The 14,056-nt window shown below is 33.0% G+C and overlaps 1 protein-coding gene across 2 annotated transcripts in view; it reads right to left on the bottom strand.

Moving 5' to 3' along the window:
• Positions 1–14,056, bottom strand: part of LOC145259145 (uncharacterized) — a 455,191-nt gene that overhangs the window by 26,210 nt on the left and 414,925 nt on the right. For both annotated transcript variants that reach the window (XM_080116846.1, XM_080116847.1), the window contains one exon: positions 2,095–2,638. In XM_080116846.1, coding sequence (XP_079972972.1) covers positions 2,095–2,638 — 544 coding nt within the window. The remainder of the gene's footprint in view (positions 1–2,094; positions 2,639–14,056) is intronic.

Below are 14,056 nucleotides of genomic sequence, written 5' to 3'. Positions count from 1 at the left end.
CCTTTCTGTTCCTCTGGGAGAAATCCATGATTATTCAGGAAGTGGTAGATTTGTTCCCTCAGTTGTGCTGTCAGTATTTCCCACAAAGTGAATAAGCACGTGATAGGCCCATAGTTGCTGGGGGCAGTTCCTTTATCTGTGTCCTTCTGTATCAGTGTGGTTCTGCCTTTTGTCATTCAATCTGGCACATTTGTTTCCTATATACATCTTCTCATATTTTGAGCTAGTCTTTCATGTAGTTGTAAATTTTTGGAACCAGTATGTATGTATCCCGCCGTGTCCTGGTTCTCTCCAGTTTGCCATTTTTCCAATGATTTTCTTTGTGGTTTCCTTACTATTTTCATTCACTGTTCCTTCCTCGATTTTTGTCTTCTTTCGTGTCTTTTTGTTGTGTTCCTGTCGTTCTTACTCTGTTGGGTTTGGTTGCCCCGTTTTTGTTTTTCCTCCGTTCACGTTTTGGTAGAATTAGCTTTCATTGTTTTTAAATGTCCTGTTTTGCTTACACTCTTCAGATTTGTATCTATATCGTCCCAATCTCCCTTCCTTTGCTGCTATTTTGTGTTTCAGATCTTTGTGTTTCTTGTTTAGCCTCTCCCTGCTGGACACATTTGCAATTTTCAATCTTCTCCATGTTACTTTCTCCCTTTTTATCGTTTTTGCTTCTTTTTTATGGTTTTTTTTTTGATTGGAGGTTCTGGGTTCATTTCCAGTCAGGTTTTATCGGCCCATTATTCTCTGGGCGTTTTTCTGTTTTGAACTTCACACTTACCATCTTGGCGCCTGCGTAGATCAAATTATTTAGGTTAATTATTTTGTCTGTTGTTATGTGTTGAAGGAGCTTGTTAAGCTTGTCTATTTCTGTTTTTAATTTCTTCTGCTCTTGGTTCCTTAATGATGAGAGCTTTGTTTATATTATTATTATCGTGATTATTATTGTTGCTATCTAGATATTAATACGATAGTATGTGTGTGTGTATTTAGGTTGGTGCAAAAATAATGTCTTTTATCAGATATATATATATACATATACGACAAAAAATAACACTATATTTGCACTAACCTAATATTGATTTATTGTGTCACGCTTACATCCGAGTTGTTTAATTGTTATGAACTTCCATTTTTTGTAAAAAATAATTTTACCAAGTATTCTTCATATGTTTTTGGTCTCGGTTTTGATTATAGCTGATGGCACTCCAGTAATCTATTTTTTTATAAATAATTTTATCAAGAATAAGTTTTGGTTTCGGTTTCGATTATAGCTGAAGAAACTCAATTTATATATATATATATATATATATATATATATATATATATATATATATATATGTTTTCTGTAAAGTCTGATGAAGTTACTGGATCGTTTATATGATTCGGTAACCGAAACATGTGTACCTAAGCAGATAAAACGGCAATTAAAAACTGACAAACAATTGAGGCAGAGAAAATGAATTACTGCTGCAAGTCGTTAACCAACAATACAGGTTATCAACGTGATAAGTAACTGTTTTCCAGATAACTAGTTTGGTTGTTTTGTTTAACGATATATGAACTATTTTCGAATTATTTAATTCCGGACCCAGTAATGTTTTTTAAAAAAAGTTTTTATACTTCAAGTTCTTTATATCTTCAAATATTTATTCATGGTGTTTGGTTTGGTTGTTTTGTTAACGATATATCAACCCTTTTTTTAGTTATTTTATGTCGAATCCCAGAATTTTTGTACTTCAAGTTATTTAAATCTGCAAATACTTATTCATGGTGTTTTGCTTGATTGTTTTATAAATAAACATTTTAGTTTTTTTTTTTTTACTTTACAGAACATAAGTTTTGCGAAGGGGGAGGAAAAATAACATCAATGTTTGGTGCATTGTACTTCGGGAAGCTAGTATCTTTAGACAGCCTGATCCGATAACACCAGACCAGATAACCGGATACCATCATACTGTTACACAGACTGACTAATAAACCTAGCGACTGAGTGATGTAAAGGCCATTTTATGGAGACTACTTGACATACGATTTAGTAGGAACTTTTAATACGGTAATGATCTTTTTGCAAAGTTTAAAATCAAATCAAAACAAAATACTTACCATTTTAAAATTCGTATGTATCGTCGTGTTGGATTGCATCAGTTTCTCCCGATTTCCTACAGATCCGTTCGGCAGCATCGAATAACTAATACTGATACCAAATAAGAGAAGTAACGGCACCAGAATTCGTATCATCTTGGATTGACAATAGGAGGAGGTGCGGCTTCTGCTTGCACCACCGTTCAAATTCCTCCGTCGACTACGGCTTCTGATACAATAAGCGAAAAAACTACTTAGTCTTTGGGGTAAACAGGCACTGTTTCTGTTTGATGATTCAAGCTCTTCGTTAGTGCTGACACCGGCGGTTCGACCGCTGTCAGCAGGCGACCCGACACAGTCGTTTGAATTATTAGGCTTTGGAATAAAACTCTCGCTACTGCTGGTAGCACCGTCGCAGCTAATCCAGGTAGATGTCGTTAAAGCGAGGTTTCTGTCGTTAGGAAGACTTTCTGTGCTACCGCTTCGACCAGGGTGAGCACTAGACACACTCTCTGAGTATCGACATTGGTCACCTCTCTCTGTCTCGATAAAATACTGTTGAGATCTGTAAAAAACAAATAAGAAAACAATTAATTGAAATTTCGATAACTATACAAAATAACGATAGCAATAGGTTTGTTTTTGGTAAATAAAATTCATGTTTAATACCATTTCTCATTTATTTATCTTATCTAATTTACACAATGTGTTCGAACACACCGTAAGCACGCAATGAAAGTAGATAGCAAAATAATAATCTATTTACTTTGATATTATCTATAAGAATACAGATATTATGCCACAGTTTTCAAGTAGAATGTCTAAGTTTCAATGTCGTTAGCTTTTTGTTTTTGCTGAACATGGGACATCCTACAGGATGCCAGACATTCACCCGCTATTTTAGGGACTCCAGCCGAGAGATCATTTTAGAATTTTAAGCATCCTTGTTTAGATCCATTTTGCAATTGGTTCACCGGGTATATTTCCCATGCAGTTTGGAAATTCTTTAAATGAGCATAGGAATTGCAGAGTCGTATTGCATGGCGTGTGAGTTATTTCTGATATTTCTAGTATTTGCCGGTGCATTCAATATTCAACGTTTTACAGATGACCCACTTGAGATATTTACACACTCCATTGTGTCACATGTCAGGTGACTTACAACCTTAGTTATATGTGACAGCACCTTCACCATACCACAGTTTATGAATTGTCAAATAAGAGTGAAATAAATAGTAGTAGTACGTGTGAGATACAACGGGTAACACGTTTTAGACATTGAAAAAATGTTGACAAATTGTAAATTAGTCTAATAAAACTAGTGTTTATTGAAACAGTATTTTCTTAAATTATTACTTTATCTCGAAATTTGAATTGTCATAGAAGCCTGGGTTTTATTTAATTATAATGAATTTCAAAATCATTGTTGATTCAGAATGTTATAAAAGAGATCAATACGGTCAAAAGTATTTGTTTTACATTTTTGTTTACTACAGTTCAAGATGAGTGTTGAGTAATAGATTTGTGTTGTATGAGAGTTTAAACGAAACGTGTCGCTTCAAAGCGTATTGTTTTCAGTACAATGTAAATTTGGTATGAAAACAGTGAAGAATTTGGTGGAATCTGAAATAGCTGGGAACACCAAATACTAGCAGCAGTGCTGTCTTGTAAAAGAGTGAAATTGTGTGAAGCACCAAGAAATTGCAAAGCAAACAATGAACAGAGTAATGACACTAAGTATCACAGAAAAGTAAAAAGGAAAATAAAATAAGGCAGACAGAAAGTAAAAACTGAAGGTAGAAAGAGAGGGAGGAAGTCAAAAATGTACAGAGAAATATAAAACGAGGAAAAGGAGAAATGTATGTTGTAAGGCAAGAAAATGTTTCAAGGAAGACGGAAACAGATAGGAAATAAAAGAGGAAGGAGTGGAGGAAGCAAAGGGAGAAAGAAGAAAAGAAAAAAGGAAGTATGAAACTTAAGAAGGAAATATAAGAACAGATGAGACGGAAAGTTGGGGTAAAAAATACAATGAAAGAAGAAAATAAAAAACAAAAAACAAAGAAAGGAAGGAGAATTTAGTATAAGATGGAATAAGAAAAAGGAAATATGGGAAATGAAGCGAGAAAGAAGGAAGAAGTTAGAAATGAAGATAGTGAGTTATGCAATGAGGAAAAAAGAAACTGAAATGGATGGAGACAGAAAAGAATTGTGAAGGAAAGGGGAAATGAAAGAAATAAAATAAAGAAGAAAATAAGTTTCGAAAGGTGGAATACGGAGTAAAATTCAATGAGCAATGTTGACAGGAATAAAAGAACTAAATACAGGCTGTTGTATATGCAAAAAGAAAAGACGGCAGAGAAAGCGTTTTAACGGTACCAGAACTCCAACAAGTATTTTAGCAGAAAGATATAAGAAAAGCTCGAAACTTAATATCAGTTTCACAACTTGTTACAGGCAGTTCTTTTCGCAGGAACATGTGAAAAGCTGTAAACGTTAGTGAAGGTAGGTATTATTGTAGGGGAAGATAAATTTGCGATAGAAATTGGCATTAGCGACTTTTTTCGGATGATGATTGCTAACATTTCGAGAATTGACCATTTTGATTCTTATGGCACGATGCCTGAATCTGAATGACAAAAAGTAGGAAAACACGAATAATTTGTTTCGATAAAATCGAGCTTTCAAAGAATTTTGATGGAAATGAAAAAGGATGAGGAAAGTATACAAAAAAAAAACAGGAACTTCTAAAAACGCGGAGGAAACAGATATAAAGATACGGAAATGAAAAATATGTGTAGATAGTTGGTTGTTATTTGCATGTGCAACGTGACGATTTTCATTCTGATAATGCAGGTTCAGTTCTGATCGATCATGTGGAGTAGATCACTCATTGCTTTAGTCACATTCATTCAAGAAAGGTTTTGAGATTTTCACTTGCTGGAACTATTTTGGTTAAGAAACATGCCTCTGCTAGACATGCTGTCCCAAACATCTTTTTCCCCTTCTCTAGATGACCCCAAATTATTGTCCCTATTTACTAGCCTGACATCTCAACCCTTTTCTCACATAAGCAGAGTTAGACACAAGGTCGGTTTTTAATGTAAGGAATAACCCGCTTCTCAAATGGGATTGGTATAAAAATAAATTGTCTCGGTCTAGAAAGATTTCTCCTTCACTGACGAAGCCAGAAAATATGAAGTGTAGTATAAGAACAGATACTACACATTGAAAATTTCAAACAGGTAAAAATTCCTTGTTACTAATGAAAATCAACAAAATCTGCCAATATTTGTGTGTGTGTACGATTGTATATGTACGTGTATGTGTGGGTACGTGTATGTGCACCTGTGTGTGTATGTGTGTGAGGCGCAACACTATGCGTGGTTGAAACTGTGTGTACGCCTTGTACAACTAGCATGTGGTCGTGTTTGTAGCAAGCTTCGAAAAGAAACGTTACAGGAAAGACATTTTTAAACCAACATTCCAGAATCGGACAACCTGAGCCATCTTAATGGGATCGGCATTGTAACCCCTCCCCTTTCTACCTCTAGACCAAATAGAGTCGTAGGAGTAACGATATACAGTGCATTCATTGATAAAAACTAATAGCGTGCATAAATTATCACAGCTCCTTGAATTGCTTGTTTGAGCCTCGGGCAACTGCTTAACATCTCCATGATATGTTAAGATGAACAGTGGGTTAGGGTTTATCAGATTCCGAACTTTATTATGTGCCAAACTATTTACATTTATAATTCAATCCATGTGCTTATATATGAGACAGTTAACCCACGCTTTATAATATGTACACGCATATAGTACGTTGGGGTTAGAGTTAGAATAAAATAAATCAATAAAGTGCTTATTCGTAAGAATAGAACATCTAAAATACAAATTATTTAATTTAAACATTATATATTTCAAATGATTTCATTGACATGGGTAGCACTGCTGTTTAGAAAATGCTCTTAGAACCCATATTCAGTAACCCAAGAAATGAAGACAATTGAAAGATATTAAATCGTTGATCATATATATATATATATATATATATATATATATATATATATATATATATATATATATATATATATGTGTGTGTGTGTGTGTGTGTGTGTGTGTGTGTGCGCGCAATAATCGTAAGGGCATGTATATATCTGTACATGCACAATTCACTTCTAAATTAATTAACATATCATTATGAATTTTGGAATACAGCTAGTGGACGTAAGGGATCTAAATGTACACTATATTTAGTTTAGTTTAATGTAAAGGGTGTAAAAAGTCTTTGTGATTTCCTCGGGCAAAATGAGATATTTTACCAACATCCAAAATAAATTAACAAATATTTCGCATATTTTAGTTTCTTTGAAGTATTCTAAACAATTATAGCGGAAATGGCATTGGCACATTTCATTTGAAAATTGCAAATATTTCAGATTTCCATTAATTGAGCAAGATTCCATACATTTTAATTTCTTCTTAAAATTTCTCATGTTTAAAATTAACACATGTTCGACAATCAAAATAACGTAATGTATTTTGATCCAAATTGGAATAAAGATTCTAGAAATAAGGTTTAGTAGCATTATATCTTGATTTCAACTTTCGTAAAGGGAAATAAAAGTGGTGAAAAACTGTTCTGTTCAAGAAAATAATTTTACATCTTGAAATGGATATTGTTCTGATATTGTAATAAAGGATGTGCGGTAAATGGTGTGGGACTTAATTTGCAGGACCAGCATCAAACCAGGGATTGATCGCAATGTATCTTCCTATATGTCACTTCTACACTTCACTTCCGTGTATGTGTGCATTTATATATATATATATATATATATATATATATATATATATATATATATATATATAGTCCTGGTCAAAATCATAAGACCACTTAAGAAAATAAGCGCGTACGCATATTATCAAATTTTTAATCAAACAAATGGTTGAAACCATTGCCAAAAGGGAAAATATGATGAAAAAAAATGAAATCTGCTTCATTCAAAACCTTAACCCTGATCTAATAATTATTTTTTAAAAAACAAACATTTTCACCTGGTAAAAATAATAAGGCCACTTTAATAACATCGGCTAGTTTGGAAAAAAATGAATACGAAAAGCTTTCTATGTTACTAAAAGCAACTAACACTAACAGTGGATAAAAAAACACCTTACTAAATTATAAATGGCAAAAGGGAAACCATTATCAGAGTTTGAGAGAGGAAGGATATTTGAGCTTAATACGGGTGGACTCTCCCATAGATCCATTGCAAACAAAGTGAATCGTAGCAAAACGGTCATCACATTAAAAAAAAAAAAATCCAGATCAATATGGGCACAGAAAGAGTCCAGGTCGGCCATAAAAAATAACCCCATCACTGGATCGCCGTATCAGAAGAAGTTAAAAAAAAACTCCAGCATGAGCGGAAGTCGATTGAAAAGCCAAACAGCAGCAGAATGTAGTCCTAAAACCATCAGAAGGTATCTGAAAATGAAGGGTTTCAATCATTTAAAGCGACTTCAGAAACACAACACGTCTTCTTGAACAACACAAAACTAACCGACTTAAATATGCTGCCAAATACCAGACTTGGGATGAAGAGAAGTGAGAAAATATAATTTTCTCCGATGAGAAAAAGTTTAATCTAGATGGTCCAGATGGATTTCAACACTATTGGCACGATAAAAATTTGCCCAAAGAGACTTTTTCAACTCGGCATAGTGGAGGAGGGTCTTTAATGATCTGGTGTGCTTTCTCGTCAGCTGGGACCCTAAAGTTGCAACTAGTGAAAGGCCGGCAAACATCATTGAAGTACATTTCAATGCTTGAAAATGCTTCTATCAGGACTGAAGGTCCACATCTGTGTGGAAGAAATTGGATTTTCTAGCAAGACAACGCTGCGATACACACTTCTCGACAAGTAGGAGAATACTTTTCTTCAAATAATATAGAATTGTTAGATCATCCAGCATGTTCCCCGGACCTCAATCCCATTGAAAATCTTTGGGGATGTATGGCAAAAGAAGTGTTCAAGGATGGAACCCAGTATGATTCGATAAAGGAACTTTCTGATTCAGTTTTCAGTTTATGGGATAAAATTCCTTCGGAGCTGATAAAAAAACTTAGTCGCAAGCATGCCGAAGAGAATTTTTAAAGTAATTCGTAATATACTAAATACTGAGACCCTTTTGAGTAATTTATAATTGCCATTTGTTAGATAAATTATCAGTGGACTTATCATTTTGACCAGGTGAAAATGTGTGTTTTATTAAAAAATAATTATTAAATCAGGATTAAGGTTTCGAATGAAGCAGATTTCATTTTTTCCATTATATTTTCCCTTTTGGCAATGGTTTCAAGCATTTGTTTGATTAAAAATTAGATAATATGCGTAAACGCTTACTTTCTTAAGTGGTCTAATGATTTTGACAAGGACTGTATATATACATACATATAGACACACATATATATATACAGATATATATGCATATATACATATACATACATATATCTATACATATATACATATACACACATATATATACATATATATATACATAAATATGTATACATATATATATACATACATACATATATCTATATACATATATATACATACATATATATATACATATATATACACATACATATATCTATATACATATATATACATACATATATATACATATGTATACACATACATATATATACATATATATACACATACATATATATGCATACATATATATACACATACATATATATGCATACATATATATACACATGCATATATATGCATACATATATATACATACATATATAAACATATATATATACATATATATATACATATATATATATATATATATATATATATATATATATATGAGCAAGAGCAAACAGTTAATAAAACATGTTAAAAAACACTTTGAAATGAGTTAAAAACATATTTAATCTGAAAAGGAAACACTAGATGTGTGGATAGTCCTTAATCCGCGGAGTTTCGAAGAAATACTTTCCTTCTCATCAGAGGGCAGGAATTAGCAAAATCCGGGCTCGGATTTTGCATACAAAAGTATTTGATGAAACTACAAGTAAGTCAAAGATCTTACTTTATAACAAAAAGTGAAGCAGAGGGAATATGGTGAAGAAAATGTGATTACACGTGAATGGATAGTCTGGTGAAAGGTAAATAATATATATATATATATATATATACATATATACATATACACACATATATATATACACATATATATATATATACACACATATATATATATATACACACACATATATATATACACACATATATATATACACACATATATATATACACATATATATATATACACACATATACACACACACACACACACACACACACATATATATATATATATATATATATATATATATATATATATATATATATTAGCTTGGAGACATGCAGAGCTGGGAAACAAAGAATCCATTAAGGGGAAAGCGACAATTCGATAATAAAAACTATTTAAGAGTAAGTGTATATATTTATAAATTAGCGATTATAAAAAAAGAACCTTAAATAAACCACGAGACGTCTTTCAACCGATATATTGTCAAGAGAAAACATCGGCAGTTACGATATAGAAAAAAAAGGTAAATATCATTCTTTTCTTCTCTAACGTGAGGTAGTGAAACGGAAAATTAGACAAGAAAAAAACAAAATTAATTGTCGCCAAAATATCAGGGTTAAAAGAAAAAAAGTAACACCCAAAACCCAAGCAGATATCGATAGAATGTAGGCAGATAATTCAATATACACATTCACAATATTATGTGTATAAGAAAAACAACAACCCCATATATATATATATATATATATATATATATATATATATATATATATATATGTATATTAGAGCTCCTTAATCAATTCCAACTTGTGTGAGAGCTCTTTCCGCCTACAGAGCAAAGGCTTACGCATCGTTACACACAAGGCCTCCAAAATATTCAGTAAATGTTTAGAGCGAGTCCTGTGCACGATACGAAAAAAGACCATCCGAATAGGCATCTCCACACAATTTATTATCGAGCAAATGTTGCCCGATCGCCGACTCATGAATCGGTGAGGTCCCAGATGTGCTAAGTAAGCGTCCTGGCGTGTTCCGGATGTGCTTGTCGATACGTTCTTATTAGACATACACGGATTCCGAAATCGTGCAGGTATATGATGGGCCAGTCTGACTCCCAGGCGTTGAAGAGTTCGACCCACATAGTCAGCATCGCACTGACATTTGAATTCATAAATTACTAAACTTTGTTCCAGTGTCCGGGAAAGCCTTCTTGGTACCAAATAACACACGGGGTTGCACCGCATAGTAACAGCGGGACACCACAGATCTGATCCTATCAGAGAACCCAATGAAAGGAAGCTTTAAATATACTGGACATGTAGGTGACCCGAAGAAAATGTCTGTGTTTGATTGCGCAAGTTTTTTCGGAATAAACTTGGCAATGTTACACTTGGAAAACCATTCTTAATATCTGTTATCTTTTTTAGTTCGGCTTCTAATTTGCTGGCCGTGCAAATCATAAGCGCACGGTGAACAAACGTTTTAATCAAGCTGATTTTCCTACTCATAGGGGCAAAGGAGTCCCAACTGATATACAGGCCCGTGAAAGTCGGTTTCCTGTATATTGTGGTCGAGAAATTGTTATCTGTCTTTTTTATCAAAACATCCAAGAAGAGAAGAGAGTCATTGTGTTCCTCCTCCATGGTGAATTTTAAAGCTGGGTGGAAATTATTTAAATGCAGGAAAAATTCACTCACTTCATGGCTAGACTTAAAAATGACGAAGGTGTCATCAAGGTACCACCAATAACGGAAGGGTCTAGTAACCCGAGTGAATAACACAGATTCCTGGAAACCTAGGAAGATATTATCTAGGATAGCACCCAGAGGACTGCCCATTGCCACCCCATCCACCTGCTGGTACATTTCATCACACTCTCTGATATATATATATATATATATATATATATATATATATATATATATATATATATATATATATATATATATAGTGTTATAATGGAATAAATCCAGAGGAAATCCGGGTATGAGAGCTCAATGTGGTAAACAGAGCAATATATATATATATATATATATATATATATATATATATATATATATATATATATATATATATATACATATATATAAAAAGAGGGAGAGAGAGAGACAGAGACAGACAGACAGACAGACAGACAGACAGAGAGCCAGAGGAAGGGATCCTGGGTTAATTTCTCTCAAAATCGTGCCATCCAAAAGATCAAAGTTCTATACACTTGATAGCAAAAAAAAAAAATGTATTTTTTAAAATAGTCAGAAACAATTGTTTGAATAAACGCTTTTTAAACAAATACTTCAGAAAATTCATTAAATCATTATTATATTTTCAGCTCCAATATTGTATACACTATAGAGTTATTACCCCATTTTCTGTGTGCATTTAAAGGAATGTACATAACACACACACACACACACACACACACACACACATATATATATAATATAGGTGTTGTGTCTCAATTACGCTAAAGTTGTGCACAACTAGTTATTCCTTAATGGAATTATTATTTTCATTGTCATTTAATGGGGATAATTCATATCATACATTAAGTCGAATGTAAGCATTAGCATTAGCCGACTCGATAGATTACTATTATCTATACAATTAATAAAATTCTAAATGTTTATTCATTTATGTGTCTGTGTATACCAATAAACCTTTCGAACAGATGCACCGAATTGAACAATTCTTTTTCCCCTCTGAAAGGTGTGAGTCCCTAGATTGTCCTTATCTATACATGGTTCGTAATGAACAACGCCGAGTCACACAAAAAGACCGAAATAAGGGTTTTTGTGCCGTTTCGTGCAATTGTCGAAAATTTACCTGCCCATGTCAACGGAATTTAGCACTGTATGTATACAGTCACGATAACACCCGTCAGCATACGGGCAGGACTTGTGGCGCAATGGATAACGCGAAGAAAATTCCAAGTTCGAATCCTGACAAGTAATAATTTTAACCATCATTTTATTCAACGTTTACTCATTATCCTTACCCTTCGTTGGGGTATTTTTGTTTTTTCAGTGATTTTGTTTTGTGCATATGGGAATTTCCCATACTCCGAGTTCACATGGTAAGACGATGTTGAGTGTACTTGATGTAGAGTGTACTAGATTTTGTGTTTGACTCGGCGTTGGATATGCCGACGCGGCGCAGCCGTTAGTTTGTAATATAAACAAAACAACACATTTTCTTCTTTCAATTGAGTTGTATTTGATTCTTGAACGGGATTTTCGTTAATGGTGTGATTGTTTAATTATTTAATCGCAGTAATTAAAACAACTCACACACTTGCCCGAAATGATATAATCGACATATTTATTCGTTTCTGACGAATCGATATCATAGATTCTCCCTATTGTATCAATTCATGCAGGTGCGTGTATGTTTACTTCTATGTATATAAAATCATTAGAGATAGAGTAATACCATTTTTATGGCAATTAATATATTCAAGTACGCGATCACTAAAGCCATTCAACATGTCAACGGACTAGTTATCTCTATATTGTTTTTTTTTGTATTTTTAATATTCCAAGATGGCTTTAATTGTAATGGCTGCTCTAGTTGTAAACCCACGCTAATTGCTCACAAAAGCTAAAGGGACACATACACCTATCAATGCAACGGAGTCTATCATTAAAGAAGAGAAAACAAATTAAAGGTTGTGGTACTTGTATATGCTTGAAAGTTGAGATAGTGACTTGAAATAACCAAAGAAAGCCAGAGTAAAGCAACACAACATTGCTTACACGTTGAGGGAATTGATCTCGGTGATGCACCAATTTGAGTATCGCTTATTGTTTTCCCTTGGTTATGCAAAAAAAAAAAAAATAAAATAAATAAATAAAAATAAAAAATGGCCAAGAAGTATTAAGAATGAAGTTGCACCTCTTACGTCGCTCTCCCACACAATAGTCATCAATGATCTTGCCTTAAAGTCTTAAATGTGAAGTTATAACTAAATATCTTTTGTTATTCTGTACACGTTGTTTGGCATTCATAATTGTCAACTGTAATAAAGGTATTAATCATAATTTTGATGTTAGTCTTTTGTTATGATGATGGATGCGTTTAAACTTGTATGTTGTTTTATTTTATAAGTGTCAGCTGTTATGAATGTGTTGAACGCACTTTCGGTTCTTAACTTTCTATCTTGATGATAGATGTTTAATACATGAGTTATGAAATAAAATAGCGTATTTTCTAACACAGGTACCGGACTTTCTTCCTCATCGTGATTGTTTATACTCATCAACACATAACCAACCACACAAAGACGTTAATTATGAAATATTCTTAAAGTGGCTTATACATGTTGTGAGATCAATAGATCCTTACAGAAAACATTTGAATGCGAATACGAACTGTTTGTCGGAGTAGATTAAATAAAGGGTTCCGAAGGTTACCAAATACGATAAAACTAAACTCTAAGAAAACCAAAGAGTACAGCAGCCTAAATATATAAATCATATTTCACACGAGAGTTACGTCGTAAAAAATTGTCTCAATAAATATTTTTTTTTACAAAAGATTGAAATAAGAAAATTTCTTGGTGAATGATATATAAAGTTGGGTATGCCTATGAATTTATGTATTTATATGTAAAGGGTTCACTCATAAACTAATTAACCAATTATGAATTTTGGAACATAACTTTTAAGCGTAAAGGGTGGTAATGTGGGCTACGTATAGTTTAATTTAGTTTTATACAAAGAGGGTACAAAAGGCGTGGAATCCATTCGTTAAAATTTAGATAGCTTTGATTTTTATGTATTTTTAACAAAAGTTGTTAAGCATCAAATAATAAATATTGCGAAAATGTCAGTTTCTTTGAAGTATTTAGATAAGTTTTAATGACAAA

Source organism: Euprymna scolopes, chromosome 34 (genome assembly GCF_053919585.1).
Source record: "Euprymna scolopes isolate OS-2025 chromosome 34, ASM5391958v1, whole genome shotgun sequence".
NCBI lineage: Eukaryota > Metazoa > Mollusca > Cephalopoda > Sepiida > Sepiolidae > Euprymna > Euprymna scolopes.
This window is presented reverse-complemented; position numbering and strand designations above follow the sequence as displayed.